Consider the following 24,858-nt stretch of genomic DNA (forward strand, 5'->3'; position numbering starts at 1 on the left):
TCACCAGGAGTTGGTAAAAGGAAGGCGAGGCCGTGGTAAACGGTGAATAGTCTTCTGCACGTGTTACACTGATGGTACCGCGTATAATCGAGACCGGATCGATGAAAAGGATTATGTCGGGATATATCGAGGAACGAGAAAAGCAACGTATAGATAAAAATAACTATTAGATGTTTTGTACATGTAATATTTTATATTGAGTAATATTAAATAATATGATAGAATACGAACGCGTTTTTAATTAATTGTATATTAATTTTAATTTCTACTCCCCGTTTTGTCTGACCGTAAATTGATTCTTTTCACTTGCGTTCCCTTTGATCATGTATAACCGCTTCTACGTGCATCCCATGTTGTCTGCTTATACTGTAGTTATTACTACTTACGAAACGCACAAATGCTGTAAGAATTTTAATTAAATTTACAGATAGCTGTGCAACTTTTAATCAAAGTAGAATCTTTTTTAGAAAATGCAATTAACTATGTACTATATTTATTATATTTAGTTTTAAATGTAAATGCAATTCTTAAAGGATTTCTTATACTTATAAATTTGTCGATGACGTTTATCGATTTAATTTATGTTTGGCGAAGAGGCTAGAAGGCGGTCTATAATTTAAAGACGCTTCGAGAGCCGGATTATTCTGCAGAAATGCGCTTGTAATGTAAAATTCAATTACCGGTATATAATTACGGTAGCTTCTATCAACAATGGTTAAGCGCATACTTCTTTCGCCCGTCGTTAACATCCTTGACAGAATCGATTCCGGACGCAATGCATTCACCGCATCTTTCTGCCGATATCAACGAGACAGGAGCTTGTTCGCTGAATCTGAGAATACGTCATTTTCTCTAGAATTCTCGATATATACTGATGGATTCGCCTGTCGGCATTCTCCGCAGGAAACGAGATCTCGCTAGAGTGAGGAAGAGCGTGAAAAGACGTTGAATAGCATATCGACACGATAGCACAGATATTTCCTATATACGTGCGGAATTATGTTTTATTTTTCAGTAAAGTACTTTTGCATGATTTATATCTGTGTGCTTCTTTCAGGGTAGCGATATCTGTCAATTTGCGTTTTGCATGCGTTTGTTTGTTTCCAGAATATCGTGTCCATAAAAAAGATGCAGAGATAAAATTCTTTTTATAATTATAAAACTACTCAATTAAAAATTTAAGAGCTTTGTTTTGAATAACAATCTTCTTGATTAACAAGGCAAATCTTCAACTCTATATTATTGGAAAATGAATAATGTAAGCGCAATATTAATATATATACGATAAATTTATAATTAAATTAACATAATATAATAAATTAATATTTATTTGTGAGTTTTTCTCGACAAAAAATCCTACAATAATTTGATATTAAGTGCTATATCAGAAACACGAACAAGTTTAGAATCCATTTCTGAGTGCCATGGTATGTTATCTTTTCCTGAGAAATCTCCACCGGTCTTCGATTCTCTCTCGCTTTCTCGTATTTCTGGTCCCTTCTCCGACATTGGAGGATCGAATGTTTCAAAGAATGCAATCCACCAGATTGTACTCTAGTATTCTACAAATGACGTTCCCCGATTCACCGTCCTCTTCTCTCAACATCACGTTATAGGTACTATTGTATTTGTGAGACATAACACACACACATATACATATACATACAAAGTCTTTCCGCGAGTAATAAAGGAAATTGTGATGGATATTCCTACAAGGAACGAATTTTACATTTAGATACGACTGAATTGAGTCGTTTATTTTGAAGATACTATATAATTTTAGTTTCAAAAATTTAACTACATGTAAGCAAATATTTTACTAAATTACTTTTAATCACTTATTAATCGTTTGAATTATGTACGTCATTTATTTTTAAAAGTAGCATAAGTCAAATTTTTTAAGTTCTGCTAAAATTCATGCATTAAATTATCTTTGCATTTCATTGAAATTCATAAAAAAATTTTCACGTATATTTTCAAGATAAATGAATCTATTAAACTTTTACGCCATACATACGTGTAAATGCATAAAATCAAAACCCGAATGAGAGAAGATGCAAAAAAGCGTTGTCGACACACGCTATCAATTTTTTGTTAATTTTCGCGGCACACGCTATCATCGATCGGTGGTAATCCGTATCAGCAAAAACGAGCTTGCAGTATTGTGAAATAAAAATGTAAATCCTCACTTTTAAAATATTATCGATATGGTGGCAGCAAATATTTTTTTGACTTACAATTTTTTTTGACTTACAAATAATTGACGAGAATTTTAAGCATCAATTTGTCAAACACTCATCCATGATAATCTAAAGAGAGACATGAAGAGCTAAAATTTTATTATATATTTTGAGGGTCATTCTTAATTTATTTTTTGAAAAATTCAATGTCTCTACTTAATGAAGCAAACCGGGGACAAAGTCGTAGTATTCGACATGATGCAGCAGCTAAAGCAAACAGAACTATTAAAATGGAAATTTCATTGTGCGAATGCACACATTTGCGAGAAGGAAGGACTAACTTCCGCACAAGATTTTCGGCACGTCGTATACTCGAGACGCGGCTCGAAAACAAGGTCAGTAGCAACGATAGTTTGACGATAGTTTAAGGATAGTTTCGGGCGAGATCACCCTCGACGCGAAACTTTTCGACGATTCGCGAGCCGGATAATACCCTTTCCTCGCGCTTTTTTTTTCTTTTTCTCTCTCTCTTTTACCCCACCTCCCCCTCTCTCTAGTCATTTTTTAAACTTTCCTCCGCCGGGAGAGCCGAGTTTTACCCGCGTGCGCGCGCGCGGTCGTTTGCGCAGAAATTTAAATGATTTAGCTCCCATCCCGGGGGAACACGCGAATTTTTGATGTTCCAGCAGAACTTCGCCTCGCGAGATATATCTCTCGATGCGAGGAAATGGCTGGATAATGGTGGCACAGAAATGATGCTTGATACGCTTTACATTACAATCTGATACGTGATTTTAAATTTAGGCATCTAGCCTTTTCAAAGAGGTCTCAATCTCAATTTACAAAGAAATACTCGTGAATTCTTCATCAATCAATTTATATATAATTAATTTATTATATTTCTGAGAAAGTCTACTAAAATGTGAATATTTATATTTTGATACTTAAAAAAGAGATTATAATATATATAAAAATTACAGAATTAAAATTTGATTGTTTTTTTTTTTTTCGTGGATAGATTGCGTGTGAGAGAGAAAGAGGGAAAAATTGTTTTTTTATATATTTTTAGCAACGCGAATCGATGCGATAAATTGTAGATAAAAACATGATTATATAGCGGCTTAAGACTTAAATAAATATGGCGTGTGAAAATGATAAAAATGGATTATTATAATACCGATTCTGTTTTATGTAGCGAGTGCGAGTACATCGCAAACGCATTTAATATCCTTGGATAACATTACATAACCGCAGCTTTATGGTTTTCGCGGATTGAATATCATGGGAAACCGTAACTACATTAATTATCCGTGCGATTCATCTAATGGAAAGCCGTTTTAAGCCGTAACGCATTCCTGCTTTCAAAATTCCTCATTTGTATGCAGTAGCTATTTCGCATTACCGTTCTTTCGACCGTGTCATATATCGAGATACTACCGCGGCCGTTCATCGAGAAAATGAGAAAGAAAAAAAAAAAAGGAGAAGCAAGAGGAGATAGAGAAAGAGAAACGTGGCATTTAATCTTGATAAGATCGCTCGAGATATTTAAGCGCATAAAAATACCGATAGCACAAGGGTGTGTGATAGTAAAAATGAGCGTAATATTTATCAGGCTGTAGCAGAAAATAAAACGTATTTATTTTGCATTTTGTATTGTATTTTTAATCCGTCAAAATCTCAGCATACGTCAATCGCAAAGGAATTTTCCAAGCATGATAAGACAGTCACGCAGATATATCGCCAGCAATTTAAAAGCAATTTAAATTAAAAATTTTATCGTAATTCATTTGCTATAACGTAATGTTGAACGGTGGGCCGTTTATCGTTTCGCTGAAAAATTTAGATCAAATTATAGAAATTAAAATTAAAAGAAATGCCATGGATCTAATTCAAGCAAAATATTATTTGATTAAGCTTGAAATCGCTATGGCTGTTTTTAAACTCGTGAGAGGAAATCAGAGATTGTCTAGACTACATTAGAGCACCCGGTCGAAAAGTATCTCATACAGAAACACACACATACATATCGATACATGGCCCAGGTAAGGAATATAAATCAACGAGGAACAGCGTTGACATGGCGCCACCGTGTTTCTTCGGCTCCTTCTTCATTCGTTCGTTCTTTTATCGCCCGATATTTGCATGTGCTTCGCGTGCGACTCGAAGCGGCTCGTAAATAGAGCTCGACGACTTTTCGAGCAATCGCTACGTGGGCAGGAAGCGACCGAAAGCTCGCTCGTCTAGAGTACAGCTCGGGGGTCGCCGCGACGAGGTCGGTTGGCAGGAAACCAACGAAAATTTCCAAACAATCTGACTAATCTGCCGCGAGCCGCGATCTTCCGCCTCATAAATCGCCGCTCCACTCTCTTCTCGAGGGCCGTAAAATCTAACAACGTGATCGCGCGCGGCCTATATTATTCACGAGCTCCCTACGTCGGGATGCACGATCAACGTGAGACGGCATGTCGCGTATTACGGCATAATAGTATAGCCATCTTACGTTTGTGTCCACGAACAGCACGGCAATATTAGCGATGATAGCACAGCGAAATGAGACGTTACATTAACGAGAAATTACTGATGCTTCTCTGACTGATCGATGAAACGTCAGATTTTTATCTTATTTTAATGGAATATAGCGCGAGACGAGATTACCTACCTATCTACTATCTCTAAAGTGCACAAAGTTTTGCCCGTCGCAATTTTTCTGCTTCGCGAGAAGGGAATGCAAAGGAATGCCGCGCGCGTCGCGTCTCACCGTCTCTCCAATCTCTCCATCGCGAGAACGGATAGAACCAACAACATCCATTACACGTCCGTATCCATCCATTAAGCGACGAGTCTATGGACGTCATTTTGAACGCGCTTAATGGATTCCGCAGGAAGGTTAATTCAACGCAGATGAAAGTGAATGATGGAGGAGGGAGAAGGAGATGAAACATCTCTGGCGGCCGGCACCGCGCACGAATTTCACGAACGTGTTATCTCTCATAACTTTTTACCGATCGCGAATTAAAGGACGAAAGATTACTTATTGTTAGCCGTTTATCATTTTTATCGCCAGTTTTACATAAACATTCTGCTATAAGAATAATTTTAATTAAATTATGTAGTGTAGAATGTTGGATCAGACATTGGATTAATATATTTAACATAATAAACCGATTTCAGAATGGGAGATATGCATATCACTTAATCTCCTTCTTCTACATTTCTCCACTGTGTTTTTTGAAGATTTTACAGAATTGTTGAATCTCTCATTAAATATAAATCGACTTTTCATCCGAACAATCGCGCTCCCGCAACAATCGCGATGCGTTTAACGTCCGTCTATCGCGATCTAACAAGACAATTATACGTTATTGTCGGCCACGGGGTTTTAACGGCCATAATCGTTGTGACGTTTTTTATTCGTGCGCGACTTTTATTCCCGGAAACTCATCGCGTCGAATAAAGATTCTAAGAGAAGGCGGCTTACAGGTTATTCAAAGTTAACGCGCCATATAACCTGGCAGTTTTCGTGGTTCGCCGGATAAGACGGGTAAGTACATTTTAAAAGACAGCCCTTGGAAAAAGAGAGAAAAAGGAGATCTCTCTCTCTCTCTCTCTCTCTCTCCCGTATTAATGCCGGTGGAAAACACATTGGCTACGACAATAAAAAGAATTGAATATAAAGCCGGGTGTATATACGCAGGCATTAGAAGCGCGCAGAAAAGGAATTTGAGTTTACGGTCAACTAACTGTAATTATCCTATGCTGCAATAAGAGTAGGATAGCGTTATGGTATTACAAACGCTAGCTCAAGAACGAGAGATTACTCTGCTGGAGGTAAAATAAAAATATAATGAAAATACTTAATCATACACATTCGCGTATATCAATATAATTTTATGTTTAAAATTTGTCTCTTTTAACTTTTAATTATTTTTAATTTAAAAAAATTGTAATTTAAAGATAGATAATTTTAATGTAAATATCTGAGAAGGATAACTGCAATAGAACAAATGCTAGAGTAGAATCGAAAATAACGACGAATAGCTATTAAAGCGCAATTCCATTCGTCTCGCGTCCGTGTTTACTTCCGCTTTAATAACGTCTTTCTTGCGGCCGAAAGACAAATTACCATGGCACTCGCGTTTTCCGGAAAGTACCTAGGAGAGCGTCTTTCCTGTATCGAATGAACCAAAGTTCCATTCGACGACGTAGATGAGCGAAGACGTCAAGCTACTCGTGCGCGCGTGCAAGGTTTACTCTCTCTCTCTCTCTCTTTCCCTCCCTCTCTTTCGTCCCTTACTCAAGTATTATACTTGCAGTCGCGGTAAGAAGTTGCGAATCAACATCTCGTTATCCGGGATTCGAAAACTTTCGCGTCTGTAGCCAGCTAACTTCCGGACACCGCTTCTCCTCTCATCACTCACCTACGTTTCTACTCTCGCACATTGCCGAGAAGAGTCTGATTGCTACGCGACCTTTTGTATAATTTCCGTCTATCTCTCGATTGAAGTCTCCTCTTTCGAGGTCACAACAAAAGTAAGTAGACGAAGTTGAGAAATCCAATTGGTGAAACAGCGGATTGTTGGCCGATACAAAGAAGAGACTCGCGAGAGATACTCAACAACATCGATAACAAGGCAAACCTCTTTCGCTCCCTCCTGCCTTTCCTGCCCTTTCCCTCTCCTTCTTTTTCTCTCTCTGATTTTCGATTTTTCAAATAATGATTTCGATGACATCGAAAAAATGCCATACGATGCGGTAAATGAAGATGAAATAGAGAAGCTAAGAAATATTTGTTTTTCTAAGACTATAATCTTATTCTTAACTTCTATGAAATATCTGACTTAAGAAAAATAATTAAATAAAATCCTGGCTTTCAAATATGGAGGTAATTAACATAATATAATTGGCTTATTTATAAATGCCGACAGCACATTTTTAATAATAATTTTCATAATCATTTTCAGAAATCTCATTTTCAGATTATTAATTAATCAATGATCATTGACAAGAAGACATAATTGAGACGGGTTGATTATCGCCGGTGATATCTTCGTCATCCACAAAGTATGCCATTAAATCTCGCTCCGCGCGATTAATTTTACAGCTCAGTGTCATCAAGGGAGTCGAAAACTTTGAGAGACACGGGTCTCCTCTTCTCCTCGTATCCTATTTCAGCGAGATCTGGTCTGGCGTAGTTTCCCTCATGCCCTTCCTCTCTCTCTCTCTCTCTCTCTCTCCCCCCCCCCTTCCCACTGGGATCTCTTAATACACGAACGGTGTACAATTTCGAAACTTAAAGGACGAAGTCAAGAAGGGCTCCGAGCGAATTTGCTTAAGTTCCTTGACTTCGCTTCCTCGTTCGTCCCCCGAATTATTTCGAGCTTCTATCCGCCGGTATAAAAGTAATTTTGTTCCCGAGCATAGAGAGAACGAGTGAGATCGGTGCCCTGCCGAAGTCGAGCCGAGCAGGGTCGAGTCGAGCCCGGTCGAGATGGCGGCAGATTCGGTGGAAAGGCAACCGGGGAAAGATGCTTTTAGTTTATTACCTCGAGGAAATTACACCGGCGAGAGAGTCTCCGGTCGGCTGTTATTTTTTTTTCTTCTCTTTTTTGCTGCTCTTACGCCAGAAGGTACCAAGCGTCGCGACGCCGCGCCGACCCCGCGCGGGGCGGATTTAAAATCCGCCGCTCTCCGAAATGTGTAAGCTCCACCGCGCATTTTGAGGAATTACATTGGGTCTTATGTTCGTACTATACCGTGCTATCTCGCTCCGGCCGTGTTTCCATGATGCGTGTAAAATCGCTGCGCTTTTATATCCGAGAGGATTTTATCCTCGGCAAAGTGCGGCGCGATTTCTTCCTCGGAAGAAGAGAGAATTAAACAGAGGACGTATATATTAAAAATGAACTTGATATTTTTGACTCGTGCTTATTAAAGAAACGCAGAATGCATTATTTCTACACTTTTCTAGAAATTTTCTTTTTCTGAAATTTAAAATTTTTCTTTTAGTATTAAATGAATTACTTTCGATTTAGGACCGTCAATCTTCTTTGCGATTATTGAAACAATTCAACAAAACGGAGTTGAAACGACTGATATAAATATTGACGTCATTTTGATAAAATATTCCTCCCTCTTGCGATCATAGTGAGTTCTCCTTCCACGTCGATTTACATGAGCATAATCTATTGCGCCGCGTCATCGGGGCTGCTACATTACTAACTTTAAAACTTAAACTTTTTTACGCGTTAGGCGCTTTTCGTAAATGTGCAAAGCGGAAAGTTCCAAACGAAATTAAACAAGGGCTTGCGTGTACTTCCGCGCTTTCGTAAAACTCACGAAGATTGTAAAAAAATTGCAATTGTTGCGAATCTTGGATATGTGGTCTTTTATTTTCGAGCTATGAAACACTAATTGTTATGTTCCTGCATATATTCCATTAACGCTATAAACTAAAAAAATCTAATCTTTATTATTTTTAGATATTTCTCGCAATGAATATATTAAATAAATATAGATTTATAATTAATATTATGTATAATTAATAAATTGTTTAATAAACTATTATCATTGAGTTTAGTTACAAAATAAAATATGTATCAATTATTTTAATTATACGATTGCGATTGCATATTTCACATGAACACGTTAAATTGATCAAAGTTTCCGCTATCTTCTCTAGCGAGGATAGAACGAACGAAAGTTTCTAATTCACTTTAATTAACCGTCACCGCGACTCATCCGGATCGTCGATTGAGAGAGCGGCACGCCTGTTACTATCAACGGCAATTTTCCTTAGCGTCTGATATCACATGGATTATCAGAATATCGGAAGATCGACGACGCAGCCCGCCGGAGATGCCTTTAATGTAGCCGGAAATTACGAAAGAGACGGCTTTTATCGGATGCGCGGCAACGAGGCCAGATGCGGTGCAGCTTCGCGCGGGCGTCTCGACGCCTCTCGACGACCAAATTGAAAGCGGCCGCGTCAATAATAATCCGCTTTTCCTTCGCGCGTTGCTCTGCGAGAGTTATCTCTAATCCTACGTCGATGAATCTAAAATCTTGATGCAGTTATGACACAACTAAATTAATGTATCGAATCTAAAAATGTATTTATTATTTATATTTAAGAAAATGAAAAGATTTAGAATCCTAAATCAGTCCATATAATTTGTGAAATATTCGATCTTAATTAGATTTGATCCTCAATTATTATAGTCAAATTTGGGTAATATAATTATATTACATTCTCTTGCGATTAGATTGGACCTCGGATCAGAGCGGGCGTCGTGAGGATTAAACAGAGATTTTAGAATTGGGAGTTAATTAGATTTTCGGCCCTTCATACGCCACGATATTAAATATTCATCATCCAACAAACGAAGTCGCGAATCGATCAAAGCCACATCAGGACTCGCAAGTATCGGAATATCGGCGAAAATGTATGCGAAATCTTGAGATCGGTGTTCGGTGATCGATACGGATGCTCGATTTCCCATAAATGTTAACGGCGGGGACCCACCTCGGCTTCCTCGTCGCATACGTGGAAAGCTAATTGGACCGCGGATGTACCTAATCGAACCTAATGCGAGCAGCCGAGGCCATGTCTCGGGCTCCGGTAACGGGCCATGAATTATCGATAAGCCGCAAACGCCCCCCGTACCTTCCACCCCGCTATCAATGAAGTCGCACGTGGAGGATGACGATGCATGCCGCCCCGCGAAGACAATACAATCGCTATTCTGATAGCGGCAACATGACTCTTCGAGTAACGGCGAGCTAACGTGACAGATAGAGACACACGGTAGGCAGGATCTAATTAAACCTAACAAGATGTCGAAATGATGCGACATGCATGACTGCTTGGACAATGGAATGGAACAATGATATAAATTACATCTTCCTATATAAACTTCATTTTTTTTTAATTATAATTTTGATATTGAATATTTGGAAAATGTACGTATATTACAAACTTTATTATAACTATTCTCGATTTGAAAAATTGAATTCTGCGTTATTTCCGGAAATTCCATTACGCTCGCAAATACAATCAAGCGTTGATTGTCTCGGAAATAATATTGGTTGCGCGCAAAATACGTTTATACGTATACAATCGCGTGAGGTAAGCCCTAACTTCGAATGGAATTCGAGTGTAGATCCGTCGCTAGGCGATGACATCACGTCTCTACTCGCTACAAAAATCCTCCATTAGCAAAGCAAATACATTTCTGTTCATTCTTTCTGCCCACAGACAAGATCGAACAACGAAAAGAAATCGATTAAATTGAAAGATCTCATCCTCGAGAGCTCGGGTCAATACAAATGCGAAGTTTCCACCGAGGCGCCATCCTTTGCTACTACTTATGAGACGGCCAATCTGACGGTGATTCGTAAGTATTCTATTTCTATTATATTAATCTATATTAATTTATCTCTATTATATTAATCTATTATGTTTAATTTTAAAAATGTCGCCAGTAAATAAATTAATAAACAAGTGTTAATACGACCAAACTGGCAATTTATTGTTTGATTATTATATCACGACGTTTCGACCATATGGTTTTGGTCCTTATCAAGTGAAACTAAAATTACAATACAACAAATAATGATAGTCATGTTACAAAGAAAAAAATAGGATTAAGCAACTTACGTTATAATTAAAAAGTAGAAAGAGAAAAATCGAAATGTCAAACTGACATTGTGTCAACCACTATGTTTGGAATACTGAGATCAACTAAACGACCTTTATTAATTTATCGTATATGTTGTTTAAATTCTCTGTATCTTTTTTTTTATTTTTTATTTTTTATTAATTCCCAAAAAGATACAGAGAATTTAAACAACATATACGATAAATTAATAAAGGTCGTTTAGTTGATCTCAGTATTCCAAACATAGTGGTTGACACAATGTCAGTTTGACATTTCGATTTTCTCTTTCTACTTTTAATTATAACTTTCACTTGATAAGGACCAAAACCATATGGTCGAAACGTCGTGATATAATAATCAAACAATAAATTGCCAGTTTGGTCGTATTAACACTTGTATATTAATCTATATTAATTTATCTCTATTATATTAATCTATATTATTTATATTAATAATATTGGGTAACTAAAAAGATTTACATTGCGTATTTTCAATATTAAAAATACAAGAAAATTAAGTGATAAAAGCCGTACATAGTCAGCCCAATTTTTCCGCTCCCAGTTATCGTTAAATCTGTACGTTCCAATTAACAGTCTAATTTCTCTTACGTTCCATTGCAGCTTTACCTTTACAAATATACCAATTTGATCTTTTATTTACATGTATAAATTTTCTTTTATATTATTTAAATATATTTTTATCGAAATTTTGCAACAAACTTCGTTGAGTTACTTATTAAGTTTGCACTTGATAGTTTTTAAATTAATTTTATCTCAAATCTTATCTAGATTTTCTAAATTTTTGGCAATAAATTGATAATTATGCGATATTATTGTCTCGTTACACAAAAAAATCCAGGTGTCCCGTTAATTCACAAACATCCAATAGAGAATCTCGTCTGCCTATTCGTGTTACCGCCAACAATATCTGCCATTATGGGATATTTATGTATAGCAGCGTGCGATAAACTATTTCGGTAACGCCCGCGTGGCGTGCTGTTTTATTGTAAAATAGTTGTCCACCGGCAACCATTTCGCACATCCTCGGGCCATTAATTCGTGTCTTGTGGGTGCGCTCTCGAATATACTTTTTAATTATATCCGCATTCAGTTCTATGTTTTATTGTTCTGCGCACATATGAATAATGATATTACATGGCATGTATCTCCAATTATAATATTTTACAATATTTTTCAATATTTTGTTATACGTAAACTAATATGTACGCTCGCAGAAAAAACATGCGAAATTTATTTCTCTAATGAAAATATGTGATCACCGTTTTTAAAATTTATATTTTTTTTTTATTTGTAACAAAAGATATATTCGAAAGATGGATTATATTGAAAATTATATTTCTCAAAGTAATATCTGTTTGAAAAAATTTAATATAATTTATAATTATTATTCTCTGCCTTTTTTGTAATCAATCGACGAATTTCATTATTAATTACAAATATATTTAGAAAAATATATTTAGAAAAGTTAAATATTATTTACGCCAAAAATTACCGCTCATGTATACATTTTTTCGAACAATCTTCATAATTTGTACGTTAATAAGCAATTAAGTGATAAAAACCGCGCTTGGATCAGCCCAACCTTTTACGATAACACACTTGCTGATTTCGTGCACGTTTCTGCCGCTCCTGCCGTCACCATTAAATCTGTATGTTTTAATTAACGGTTTAATTATGTGCATTTTAATCCATACACGAATCACGTAAAATACGCGTTTATCAGGTTTTGCCTCGCTGAAATGGCATGAGCGACACTAATTTGCCCGATTCAGCAATCCCAACAAAATTGTTCGCAATTCGATCGACGATTTTATAAATCGGCAAAATGCTCATGCTTTGTCGGGCCATAAAAGAAAAATAGCATTATTACTGGAGGCATCGTTATTGTATACTGCTGAAAATATATTGACATCGAAACAGCAACTTTCAATAAGCACCTCCGTTTGCGATCCGCGAGATGAATTAAATGGTCATCATATGAATGCGATCTTCTTTCTCTAGCTTTTCCCTTTTTTCGGTGATGGGGAAGCTGGTTTCAGGACGACACACGCCACGATATGAATAGATTCTCCCGAAAAAATAACGCATCCGCAATTCTGGTTATCGCTCGCGGCTTTCGATTCTTGGCCGGAACGTGTGAATCGTTCGCGAGTGACGAGACATGTCCAGAATAAAACACTGCATACCTATCGAAACAGACAAAACTGCCATATCATGGATTGGACGATGAGATCACAAATCTGCGAAACAATAAATGCTCGGGGAATGACTTCGGAAATAACTTTTCTTCTTTATTTAAAAATCAAATTTTGATATATTGATATTACTGCGTCAATTTACCCTCTTTCAAAGATATTTTTAATTATTAAAAATAAATTATGATAGATATATTGATTGAAATTATACAACTTAAGATTGCCAAAACTTAACCGAATCATGTAATGTGATACAGCAGAGCAAGTTATTATTTTAAATAAATATTTTTTAAAAAATTGAGATGCGCGCGAGAACATGGTTGTTTGATCTGTTTGATGTATGTAACGTTTTAAACCAGGAGAACGAGACAAAAGAGGGAAAAAAGAAACTGGAAACTTGTCGGAGAGTAAAAAGGGAAACTGCAAAGAGAATCCCCCGGACTGTCCAGTTTTTCGAGCCCGGCGTGTCGACCACGTGAAATTTGTTTCTGCCGTGGCGAAGGTGCCGCGGGAACTACCTCTTTCCCTCTTCCTCTATCAAAAAAAAATTTACATCGTTTATCACTATACATCATCACAGAAAAAAAAAGAAGCGAGAAAAAACGTATTCGCCTATCCCGTCCAATATTTTCGCGGATGCGAGCCTATCTCCGCTTTCGATTTGTTCGTGTCTGAATTTGCTATCGAAGTGTTACGATCGTCCCGATCAAACGCAAGTTTTGTATAGCCCGTGATCGCATTTACTTGAAAGCTATTTTCTCACAAACATTGTTGTTTCACATTGCACTTGAAGTGGAATTAATCGAATCGTTCATCGAGAGAGATGACGTCTGAATAAAAATAACATCTTTCTCGCGTAAGGCTTGTTTTTTTTTCTTTTTTTTTTTTTTTAATTACAACATTGATTTTTTCAAAATGCAATTCGTTGTGGTTTGATGAAGATAGCAAATGTAGATTGTAACAAGAAAAGAGTTTTCGTAAACACACACGAGAGCGGTTGTGTTGATCGATACGGGCGGAAAATTACGGAATCGCGACGTTTGCATAAAATAATTGAAATTGTTCGCCGAGCGTTCCTGAAATACAATGAAAAAATTCGAGAGCACTGGAACACTTTCGTGTGCCATTCCGCGTCGAATTAATTTCGCGCTGAATGAAAGACGCGTAATTCGTAAATTCCCCGCTGTAGGCTTTTGTGTTCGCACGATATTGAAAAAAAGCGAAGCGTGAAATAAAAATATTATTCGACGATGAATTCCGCGGATACCGTTGAGATGTTGTTGAGAGATTATTGTGTACGTCAGCCCGATTAATGAAATCTGGCGCGAAAAAATCGGGAAAATGGTATCAAAATATCTTTCAGTCTTCAGGGAAAAACACACGTAACGATACGCAATATTGTGGAATTATTGGAGACATGAAAATCGATCGAGTGTTTCATTTTGTTAACAATTGTGGATATGAATTTAATTTCGTAGATGGCAATAAATTTTTATACCGAGGCAAGCGGACACATAATTTATTCAGTTGCGAAAAGCGCAACGCTCGTAAAACTGCGTTGGCGCTTTATATCCTTTTGGTCGCTGATATTTCTCATAATGAAGAGTACATACGGTCACATGTCGTATTTGAACAACGTATGAAAGAGGCGCATTTGGAAAATGCATATAAAACGCTCGGAAATACATATATTCTCGCGAGAGCGAGCGGTTTAATGAAGCGTCTTTCTGTCTGTTTTACTAGCAGCTATTCTACACGTTTCTACGAACATAAAAAGTCATCAGAGCGAAAACATTGCGAGCAAATGTTCTTTTTAGTGCTTTTATTGTTAAATATAGTAAGCAGCGACGACCCACCTCGCCTTATTGTTACAACAGCCATTAATGTCAAGTTAATTAATGACACGAATGGCTTTTTGCGAGATGTATACATATTAGAGAAAAATAAAAGATTAAAAAATTATTGTAATAATCATACGAAAACAAGTTACAACACATTACTTTTTTATCCAAGATAATAAACAACTAAATTGACAAAGTTATATCAATATTTCGTTGCGTTCCGTAACTCAATTTTAAATTCTGTGTGTAACACAATTTTCATCGTACAAGACGCTATCTTGATCGCATTGTTCTAGAAATAGAGCTAGAATATTGCGATGTCAAAGTATCCTACAGATGCAGAAACAAAAATATCTACCTAATCTGGGAAGCTCGGGCAGGACGGCATTCTCGAGAATACAAACTCCTGGATTATGCATAAGAGACGTCGTCGAGGATTTGGTCTCCTCTCGATCGTCCGTCCTGCTACGATATCCTGCTTGTCAGTTCCTTCGCGTCTTTTCGACAATATAAATCGACTGACGAACGAAGCAAGTCAGATAAAAACCAAAACTTCCTTCCGCTCAACTCGAGGCACTTAAATTCATTTACTGATATCAAAATGCGCTATTTTTTCATGTTGTATTTTTTAGTATCACCGTTTTCCGATTAATTTTTATTCAAATATAGTATCAATATTTTATAAAATTTTGTACATTTACAATTATTTTTTTAGATTGAAATAATATTCCGATATTTACAACATTTTTGTCACAAAATTTTTCCTATTATGCAAACGCATAAACATCATTGAAAATTATTATATCGCGTATTCATACATTATATAATAGTATCTAATTAGCGATATATTTCTAAAGCATATGCAGTAATGATGTCAGCCGCTTATAATTATCAAAAATCTTTCGTATTATGCAAAAGAATAAAAATCATTGTAAATTATTATATATTGTGTGTTTATAGATTATGTAACAGTATCTAATTAGCGATATATTCCTGTAGCATACGTAATAATATCAGCACATAATGCGGTCAATCGATAACTCGCAGATACAATCCTGCAAATAGATCACTTTTGTTACAGAACGCAATTCCCCATTATGTCAACAAATCAGTTCTCTATTCTGAAATAATATTATATATTATAATTCAATATATGCAATAAATATTTCAAATTTTCATGCATTTCCGATACAATATAGAGAATTTTGATTATTGGAATTAATTAGATGAATATTGAGAGAGAAAAGAAGAGGGAGGAGAGAATAAAATAAAATAAAATAAATTTTTCTAGAAAAACAAAATTGCTTTAAAAGAAAAATAGTCCACTTTTCGTGGATCAGATTTCAAGATCTCAAAAATAATTGCAGAACGATTTTATTCAAATTCATCGCAATCGAAAGCTTATATCAAAATCAGATCTTCTATTATACACACGACTCTAACTCTAGAAACATCTTAATTAAAAACACATTTTTTAAATTTTGGATAAATTATTAGGATCTCGATGATATGCCGTGAATATAATAGCTTTTATGAATATAGAAGCTTTTTACGAATTTGACGTCGCGACGTTAGTGCTGCTCGATCTGTTATTTTTTAATTTTTATTCATATTTACATGATTATTTCTATTGTTAAAATGTCTATTTTTTTTAACTAAAAAAAAAAATAATAAAATTACACATGTATCGCTATGTATTCGGGTATTTAAGCGTTCTATTAAATAATATTTAGACAATCGAGCTTTTGGTTAAATGACGTTTGGTTATAATCGGAGAATCTGAAAACGTGGACACAATCGATACGGTGGCCGCATCAAAACTATTATTGCACCCAATAACAGACTTACGATAGGCACTTTGATTCAATGGTTTGGTTTTAACTCTATGCGGTTCGGCGTTAAATCTCCGCGTAACAAGCCGACGGTGAACGGAAAATCGGACGAGAATATCGAATATGCACGCTCGCGTCGAACGATATCGAGTATAATTCCGGCAAAGTGTATAATTGGGATGTAACAAACGGTAGCATATGGATCGTGACGAGCCCGCATGCATTTACGAATTGATTACAGGTATACTCGATTGGCGGAGGCTGCACCCTAATGAAAATCAGCCGCGATCAAAAAGGCGGGGGAGCGGAACGAATTGGCGGGAGGGGGGGGGAAATGGAGAACTTGCCCTCGCGGATTGATCATTTGCGGCTGACGCGCGATTGCTTAATTAAACTCGATAGTACTTCTGCGAGAGTACAATGCAGCGAGCGATTTCGTTTCGGTAAATGTCAATTTAACTCTCCCCATAATTTAATCTCGTTGTTTCATCGCCAAAAAGTTATTATTGCGGCACGATAGAGCCATCGAACGTGAATCGTTTACAACAAAAATCACATTACTATCTATAAATTAAAAAATTGGCACACTACGCATCGTCAATTGTAGCGTTTTCATATCGCGTATTGAAATTGTCGAGTTTATTTAATCGGTGTTATGCATAAGTGTAATTATAAAAATGTAACATTCGCCTCCCGAGGACCATCAGCCTTTTTATTTCGTGTAAAAGATCGCGAATATACTGAGGTGTTATGTAAATGTAAAACGCTTCTACTACGCCGGCTGCTTTTTCCATCACGATAAATATCATATAATAATAAAAGATCTTTTTCTCGAATGTTTTGTTTACAAACATACAAGCTACAGCAATAACAACACCAGCATAACAAGAATAATAGTAATGAAACTAATGATTATAATAATTATCGTAATATATTTCTTGTAAAAACGAGATGGGGTGGAGAAAAAAACGCGGACAAGATTCGAGGACGATACTCTGCGCGAGGAGAAATGGGAGAGGAAAAAGAATTTCCCGACTAAACTGCGAGTGAATATCGTCCGTTTAGCCAGGTATGCTTTTATGATCCCGTCGCTATTTTGTAATTATTTCAAACAAGTTAATTTGTGCGGCGTGTGTTCAACCTCTTTTCGGCGTCGTCATACCCGCGCGCGCGCACATACGATCCTCTCGCGCTGTTTACCCAGTTCCCATCCCCTCCCCTCGGCTCTATTCCTAATTGTTAATTACAAAGTAGCTTCCGCCGGTCCTTATTAAACGTTGTGCCGTTGCCGGACCACGTGGCACGCATAACGGTGGCATGAAACAACAACTCCCGGTCTCGTATATATAATTAAGCGTATCTGCGCTACGTGTAAGTAAACGCCGAATTCCGAAAGTCGTGAAACAGCGGGCGCGGAAACACGGGCTTCTGGAATTGAAAATAATTGGTATGGGCGCGCGCGCGCGCGCGCGCGCGCGAGAGAGAGAGAGAGAGAGAGAGAGAGAGAGAGAGAGAACGGGATTCTACTTACCGGATATGCGGCGCGCGATCTACAATATTCGCGAGGATATTGCATTTGCTGTTTCCTCTCTCGTCGTCATCCATTATGAAGATTTTCGCTTCTTGAATACTTGCGGAAAATGTACATGAGCTTTTGCGGACAATCCTATACCTTTTATTCGCGGCATGCAAGACGTGCTTCTTTCAGATTCCATTTATTCGAGAAACGGCATTCGAGCGTTATTTTACTTGATAAATTAGCGAGAGATAAATTGATAATGATAAAATTTTTTTTCATGAAAATATTGCCAATTATTATTGACTATATCTGATCATCAGACAATATTATCTCGTAACAAAGAATCCAACACATTGCACATCACAATTAATTTATAAATGTCACATGATTTTTAGGAGAATTATAAAAGCTTAATGTATATCTAATTTGTTTTTCAGTTTTCGCTACTAATCTTTTTTTATATATATATATAAAAAAAGTGCTCCAAAAAACTTATTGTTATATAAATGTTATGTAAAATATTTTTTTTCCATTATTATATATTGAAAAAAAGATTTATTTTATATCGGAAATGTATGCTTACTTTTTCCAATAGTAATTTTTTTGTACATAGTATGGCTATAGAATTCGAATTAAATAAATGGTATGCTTGGCTATAAAAAATATTTTGAAATTATTACTCTAATATACTATGTTATTTTAAGCATAATCTCTCAACGCAAATATTACGTTTAATTGTTGCATCACAGCAACTTGAAATTTTATAAATAAGTCGCAGGAATAAGTGCCCACTCAAGAACTCGCGTAAAAACATGTGCGCTCGTTTATACAAACGTACACACACACACACACATGATTAAATATTCATCCTGAAAAAGAATATACGCCGTATATACGGGTAGGTACCGAGTGTGCATACCGTAGATTTTTGCCATTTACTTGCAAGCGCATTTACACGATGCCGCGGACGTCTTCCGGGCTTTTCACGGAACTCACGTAGAAACTCCGAGTCGGGCGGATTTATTTAACGAGAGTATAAACGCGGGATACGCTACAATGCCGCGTTCTTTCGCCGCTTTATCCACCGCGTATCACCGCGATAAATTAAACCGGCGTGCGCCATTAATTAGTTTTACGCTCCGACAAATATTGCCCGGCTGTGCCTTCTCGCTGTCTCGAGTGGCTTCGTACTTTCTTCCGGAGGATATTTAAATCCCCGCGATAAATATGAAAACTATACGCAGGGATTAAGAACTGAATTAATTTAGCGACGATTACATGTATCGTGAATGTTACATCAGTTCTGTTCACTAGCGTAATAATTGTTAAATATATATTGAAACGATATTGAATGTAAATCGCGTGTAGTAATGCAGTATCGAAAATGTATCGACGTTGTAATGAGACGTTTGGCTTGTTGCGCGAGCGGCTTTGTATAATTTAATAATCGATACACGATATTGATTCGCAAACGTAACACGCAATTGTTACGTCATTATCCCCGCATAATCAGACCAGATAAACCGGATATTGCATGTAACTTGTAATTATCGTCGGATTAAATCTCTCGTAGGATTAAATCAATAAGGTTGGAGTTATATGTATAAGGACGCTTAATGTAGATACTTCGAGATAATAAGTGACGCAATTAAATTATCGGCGCGACGCGATCGATACGTACATTGCATAATTGCCAACACTTGAATATGCATCGTGAAATTGAAATTTTTTTTTAAAGTCCCAACACAAATGCAGATTTATTATCTGCAATTTTTCTTCATATATCTCTATATTATGAAATTAAATTTTTTGGCAAATTATTTTATTCTTTCTTTATTGACAGTTTGTAACAAATTATTATATTTTAGTACATCATATAATTATTATGGTTAAAAAAGTTTTATCTTAATAATAAACGAACAGAATTCCCTTTTTGTTGATGATAGGGAAGTAATTAATCACGGTTAGCTCCAATCGATTGAACGCAGTATCTTGACGGCATTTCAAGAGAACGCAACCATAAACAAGTTGCGAAAAATGAAGGACGCTAAAGAAACGATAGGAGTTACGCGAAAAGTCTTGACCGTTATCGATGCATCCTGACCGGCAGACTCTGTCAGAGTATCCTTGCGGCTTTGAGCGATGAGTAGAAAAAGTAGATGAGTCTCTAGCACGAGTTCTCTCTTCGTGAGACCATCCACAGACGGCAGTGAAATGTGGGTGGTAAAAGAAATTTAGATCTTAAACAACAAGCTCAAGAAGGATCACCGGCGCCTCGAAGCGGGTTCATTACATCGCTCGGTTTTGATGATAAAACAAGAATTTATTTATTATCCGTATTTTGTATAACGAAGATGAGAACTTCAGCGAAAAACGAAACAAATACATGTTTTAATCCTGCAGTAATATTTATTTTTTATTAATATTTACTTTTTGCTATTTTATAAAAATAAAATTAAATAAAAATAAAAAAGTTATAATATAAATGTCAATTTGAAATCTTCCGAGAATACTCATGAACGAAGAGAACAGCGGATTTGTTCGAACTAAAAGAAATGTAAAGGTTCTCGAGACAAAATTACAAGAGAGGAGAGGAGACAAAGAGAAAAATAAAGAGGGTAGAGGAGAAGAAAGAGCATCAGTCAAATACAGCGCGAGATGACAAAGCGAACGCATCGGAACAACAAAGGAAGAAAAGACACCAGTAATGGCGGTACGTTTAGGATTGTAGGAAGAAACGAGGACGGTGTGTAAAAGGTGTAAGAAATGAAAAAAGAAAATAGAAAGAGACAGATAAAAGGAGACCGCGCGAGGATGGCCGAAAGGATTTGGCGTGATTCCAGAACCGGTCAATCGACACTAGATAACCTCCAGGCTCATCCCGCGCGACGAAAATTCTGCGAGTAAAAAGCTTACGTCGCGGAAGAAAAGAGAACGAGAAGATAGGTCGTGGGAAGGGGTGGAGGGGCAGCGATATCAAAGGCAAGCCAGCTCGCAAGTCACGCTGATCGTGAGCTTCAGCGTCGATTCGTCTTGAGCTGATTTCTAGACGGTTGTATTAAAACCTGGCAAGGAACACTGGCCAAACTTTGCGAAGTGCAAAGTTCCATTTCCGATATCTACGCGACTAATGATATTTTGCAGCGCTGTCATTGTAATTTAATGTCATCGATTAAAAAATATTGTAAATGGCAACGAATATAAGATCGAAAAATGAAATTTAAACGCAGCGAGAAATATTCAATGAAACTTTTTAAGGATTTATATTCAAAGAACAATTATGTTAAAATTAATAATGATTAATCCTATGTTTTAAAAGAGAGCTGAAAAAGCTAAAAAAAGAAAAGCTAGCTCAGACAAGCAGATATAAATTACTGTAAAATAATTTCTGAAAATATTGACGATACGTTATGAAACTATATATAAAATATATAAATATATGTTAAATTGATATGAGATTTAAAATACGTTAAATTAAATTTTCTCGCAATATTCCTTTCATGTAAAATCATATTGTTTTTCTACTTTAATATAATATCCGCGCAAGTTTTCGACGAAGATGGAGAAAAGGCCTTTTGAAGTAGTAAAAATGTCGAACAACACATACAGTCAAAGATTGAATTTTCGACCGGAGGGCTGCAGACTACACATAAGAAAGATATTTCCCTTGGAGCTTCAGTACGTCGGATAAGTAAGTGGATAAATTTCTACCAAGGGAAGCAAGGTCGGCGGAAAGAAAAGTTCGACAAGGTGGAGTCTGAAGAAACCGACTGTATAACCAACTGCGAGAATAAAAACGTAAAATTACAATTTGCACGCCATTAACTCTTGGATTCTTTCCGAGTCTATTGTTTTTCCTTCTTTTATGTTATTCTAACAATAGATAAAGAGAGAGAGAGAGAGAGAGAGGCTTGAAATATTTTTTATGAAATAATATCATATACAGAACATTAAACATCCTTTAAAAAATTATATTATTTAATATTTTAGCATAAAATATACATGTCACAAAATCTGATTAAAAGTAAACGTAAGAGAGCTAAAGATTATATATAAATCATTCACGTTATTTATTATAAATGAAAAGTTTATCATCGTTCAAACGATAAAAAAAGGAGGATCTGTTCGCCGATGCGAGACACACTTTGAGAAAAAAATGCGAAGTGTAATCTAGCGTGCTCGGAACGAGAACAGAGGGAAGGACGTAAAAAAGAAAGCGCGAGCTTCGAATCGCGGCAGCGATCAAGCGTGGAGGAAGCTCTTGAATCTGAAATGTCGACGGTGAAACGGTAGAATCGTAAAGACGGCAAACCGGTCAAAGATCGAACTCTCGAGCCCCTTTGGGGCGAAAGGATAAAGGGGAAGAAAAAGAAAGAGGCACAGACAAAGAGGGGATGGGGACGATAGAGGAAAAGAGAGAGAGAGAGAGAGAGAAAAAAAACGGAAAAGACGGCTGGAAATCCAGGAGTTACGAGGACACGGCCGATATCTGAGTGGATAAATTTCCGACAAAAGAGCCGCCGCCGCCGTTATTATAGAAGAAAAGAGGAGGGGAGAGATGTAAAAAGGTGTTCGAGACACGTAGGGAAAGTCGGCGGGGTTGCGCGAGTGGATGAGGGGTGATATGAGCGTGGAGAAGGATGAAAACGATGAAATCCGGCGAGCGTCTCTCCGGCTTCCTGCTTACTAATACAGCTCGACCATACGGCGCGTAATGTCGCGATTTCTATGATAACGACACCTATTCTCTCTCTCTCTCTCTCTCTCTCTCTCTATCTTTCTCTTTCGCTCTCTCGCGAAGAAGAAACTAGAAGCTCATTCGAATGAGGGAAGAGATTCGGGGAGGAGGGGGGCAGGGGGCAGGGGATCGGAGATTATGTACTCGGCGGCGGATAAGTGTACTCCTGGCACACTTATCTCGATCTAAGGGGGATATTCACTAGTCGCGGTACACTTGTATTTACCTTCGCGCTTATTTATCATGCTGATGAAGAAAGGCGCCTGCCTGGCTTATCGCGCAAGCACGACGGGATTTTGTTGTGTGCAACTCGCGCTTTCGCGGTTCTCCCGATTTTAGCGCTCTAAAATTCCTCAGGATTACGATTGGAATCCTTATTTAGAATTCTACCACTTTAATACGTTAACTAGGATTATGAGAAACGCGTTCATATCGATATCACTATATACGCAAATGTATTATATAACGCATATTCATAAGTAACGCTTCTTTAAATTTCGATAAAACGTGTTATATATAGATGATTAATGCGTAAAAATATGCATCAAGACATGCATATATCTCTCTTTAATTTGAATAGAAAATAGCAGTGTGAATCGAATTTAATTCTGTACACGCGACATTACATAGGAACATAGGTTACATAGATTGAGATGATTGAATTAGGCGCGAAGCGCAGTTTCCCAATATTAATTCGATTTGCAGACACAAGGTGTATTCCGTGAATTTATTGTCATAGAGAAACAATGAGTATTCAGAGGAAAACAAGGCCAAATATGACTATAAATGTGATGAAAAGTATGAATTTCTGCTTTATAAATTATACGACACGTAACACGAGCCCAAATTACTTTTTAATGTCATATTAGCTTAATCTTTGTTAATAATCGTGCTCATTAAATTGGAAATAAAGATTTAGTTTTTTTGTTCGATTATAGTCCAGGTACTGATTGAAAAATAATAAAACAATAATAATTAAATTATATTTTGTTAGTAACACTTGATTTTGATATTTATTTATTGCGCCTTGAAATTTATCATGCCTCTTAATTTGATCGAACAGTTTATTAATGTAACTGCTAATGTTTCGATCTTGTGAATGCAGGCTGTAATTTACCTTTCGCCGAATGCAAAGAGAGATGGAGCGCATACTCGCCCTGTCTTTTTGTAACAGTTCGACGGAGCATTTCGTGAAAATTTAGCCTTCGCCCTCATTCCGCCGCACTTTGCAACTTCCCTTGAAACTGCGGCGGCTCGCGAAAAGACTCCCGAGATATTCGCGCGCCAAAGACTCGTTCGCGACTTCGTCTCTCTTTTTTCTTTCTTTCTTTTTCTCGGACAAATAGTAAAAGGAGATACTCGGAGAATAGCGGAGAGAGATCGGACCGAATCCCTTCGAAGCGTACCACGATTGAACGCGATGTTTCCGCACGAGTAAACCGCAAGGCTGACTCACAATCTTAGATAGAAATCCGTAACTCCGAATACATCGGCGAACGTACTCTCTTTCGCGCGAAAATTTGCGAGAGCTCGAGAATCCTCGCGGACATTTTCGGAAGCAATTTTTACAAATAGACGCAATTAACGTTGTAAAGTCTAGATCTGATCTGGTGAGTTTTACCAATTTTCAAGACCGTTTCTAAAAACCGAGGTAAAAGCATGTGTAACACAGAGATCACAGAATTTTTGAATAAAGCTTTAAGATATAAAAATTGATTGAAATTTAAAAGATTTGTTTAATTCTTTCACACTTAATCACATTAAATAGGCAAAATAAATTATATAAACAAAATTTTCTTTATACGTAATGTGTGTGAATTTGAAATAATTTATTTTTAATAATTTAAAAAATTTTTCAATAATCCCAATGCTTTAG

At 36.8% G+C, this 24,858-nt stretch overlaps 1 protein-coding gene across 1 annotated transcript in view; it reads left to right on the forward strand.

The window, feature by feature from the left end:
- Nucleotides 1-24,858, forward strand: part of LOC126850846 (uncharacterized) — a 173,130-nt gene that overhangs the window by 107,691 nt on the left and 40,581 nt on the right. The window contains exon 3 of the mRNA XM_050594238.1: nt 10,435-10,573. Coding sequence (XP_050450195.1) covers nt 10,435-10,573 — 139 coding nt within the window. The remainder of the gene's footprint in view (nt 1-10,434; nt 10,574-24,858) is intronic.

Source organism: Cataglyphis hispanica, chromosome 7, assembly GCF_021464435.1.
Source record: "Cataglyphis hispanica isolate Lineage 1 chromosome 7, ULB_Chis1_1.0, whole genome shotgun sequence".
Classification (NCBI taxonomy): Eukaryota; Metazoa; Arthropoda; class Insecta; order Hymenoptera; family Formicidae; genus Cataglyphis; species Cataglyphis hispanica.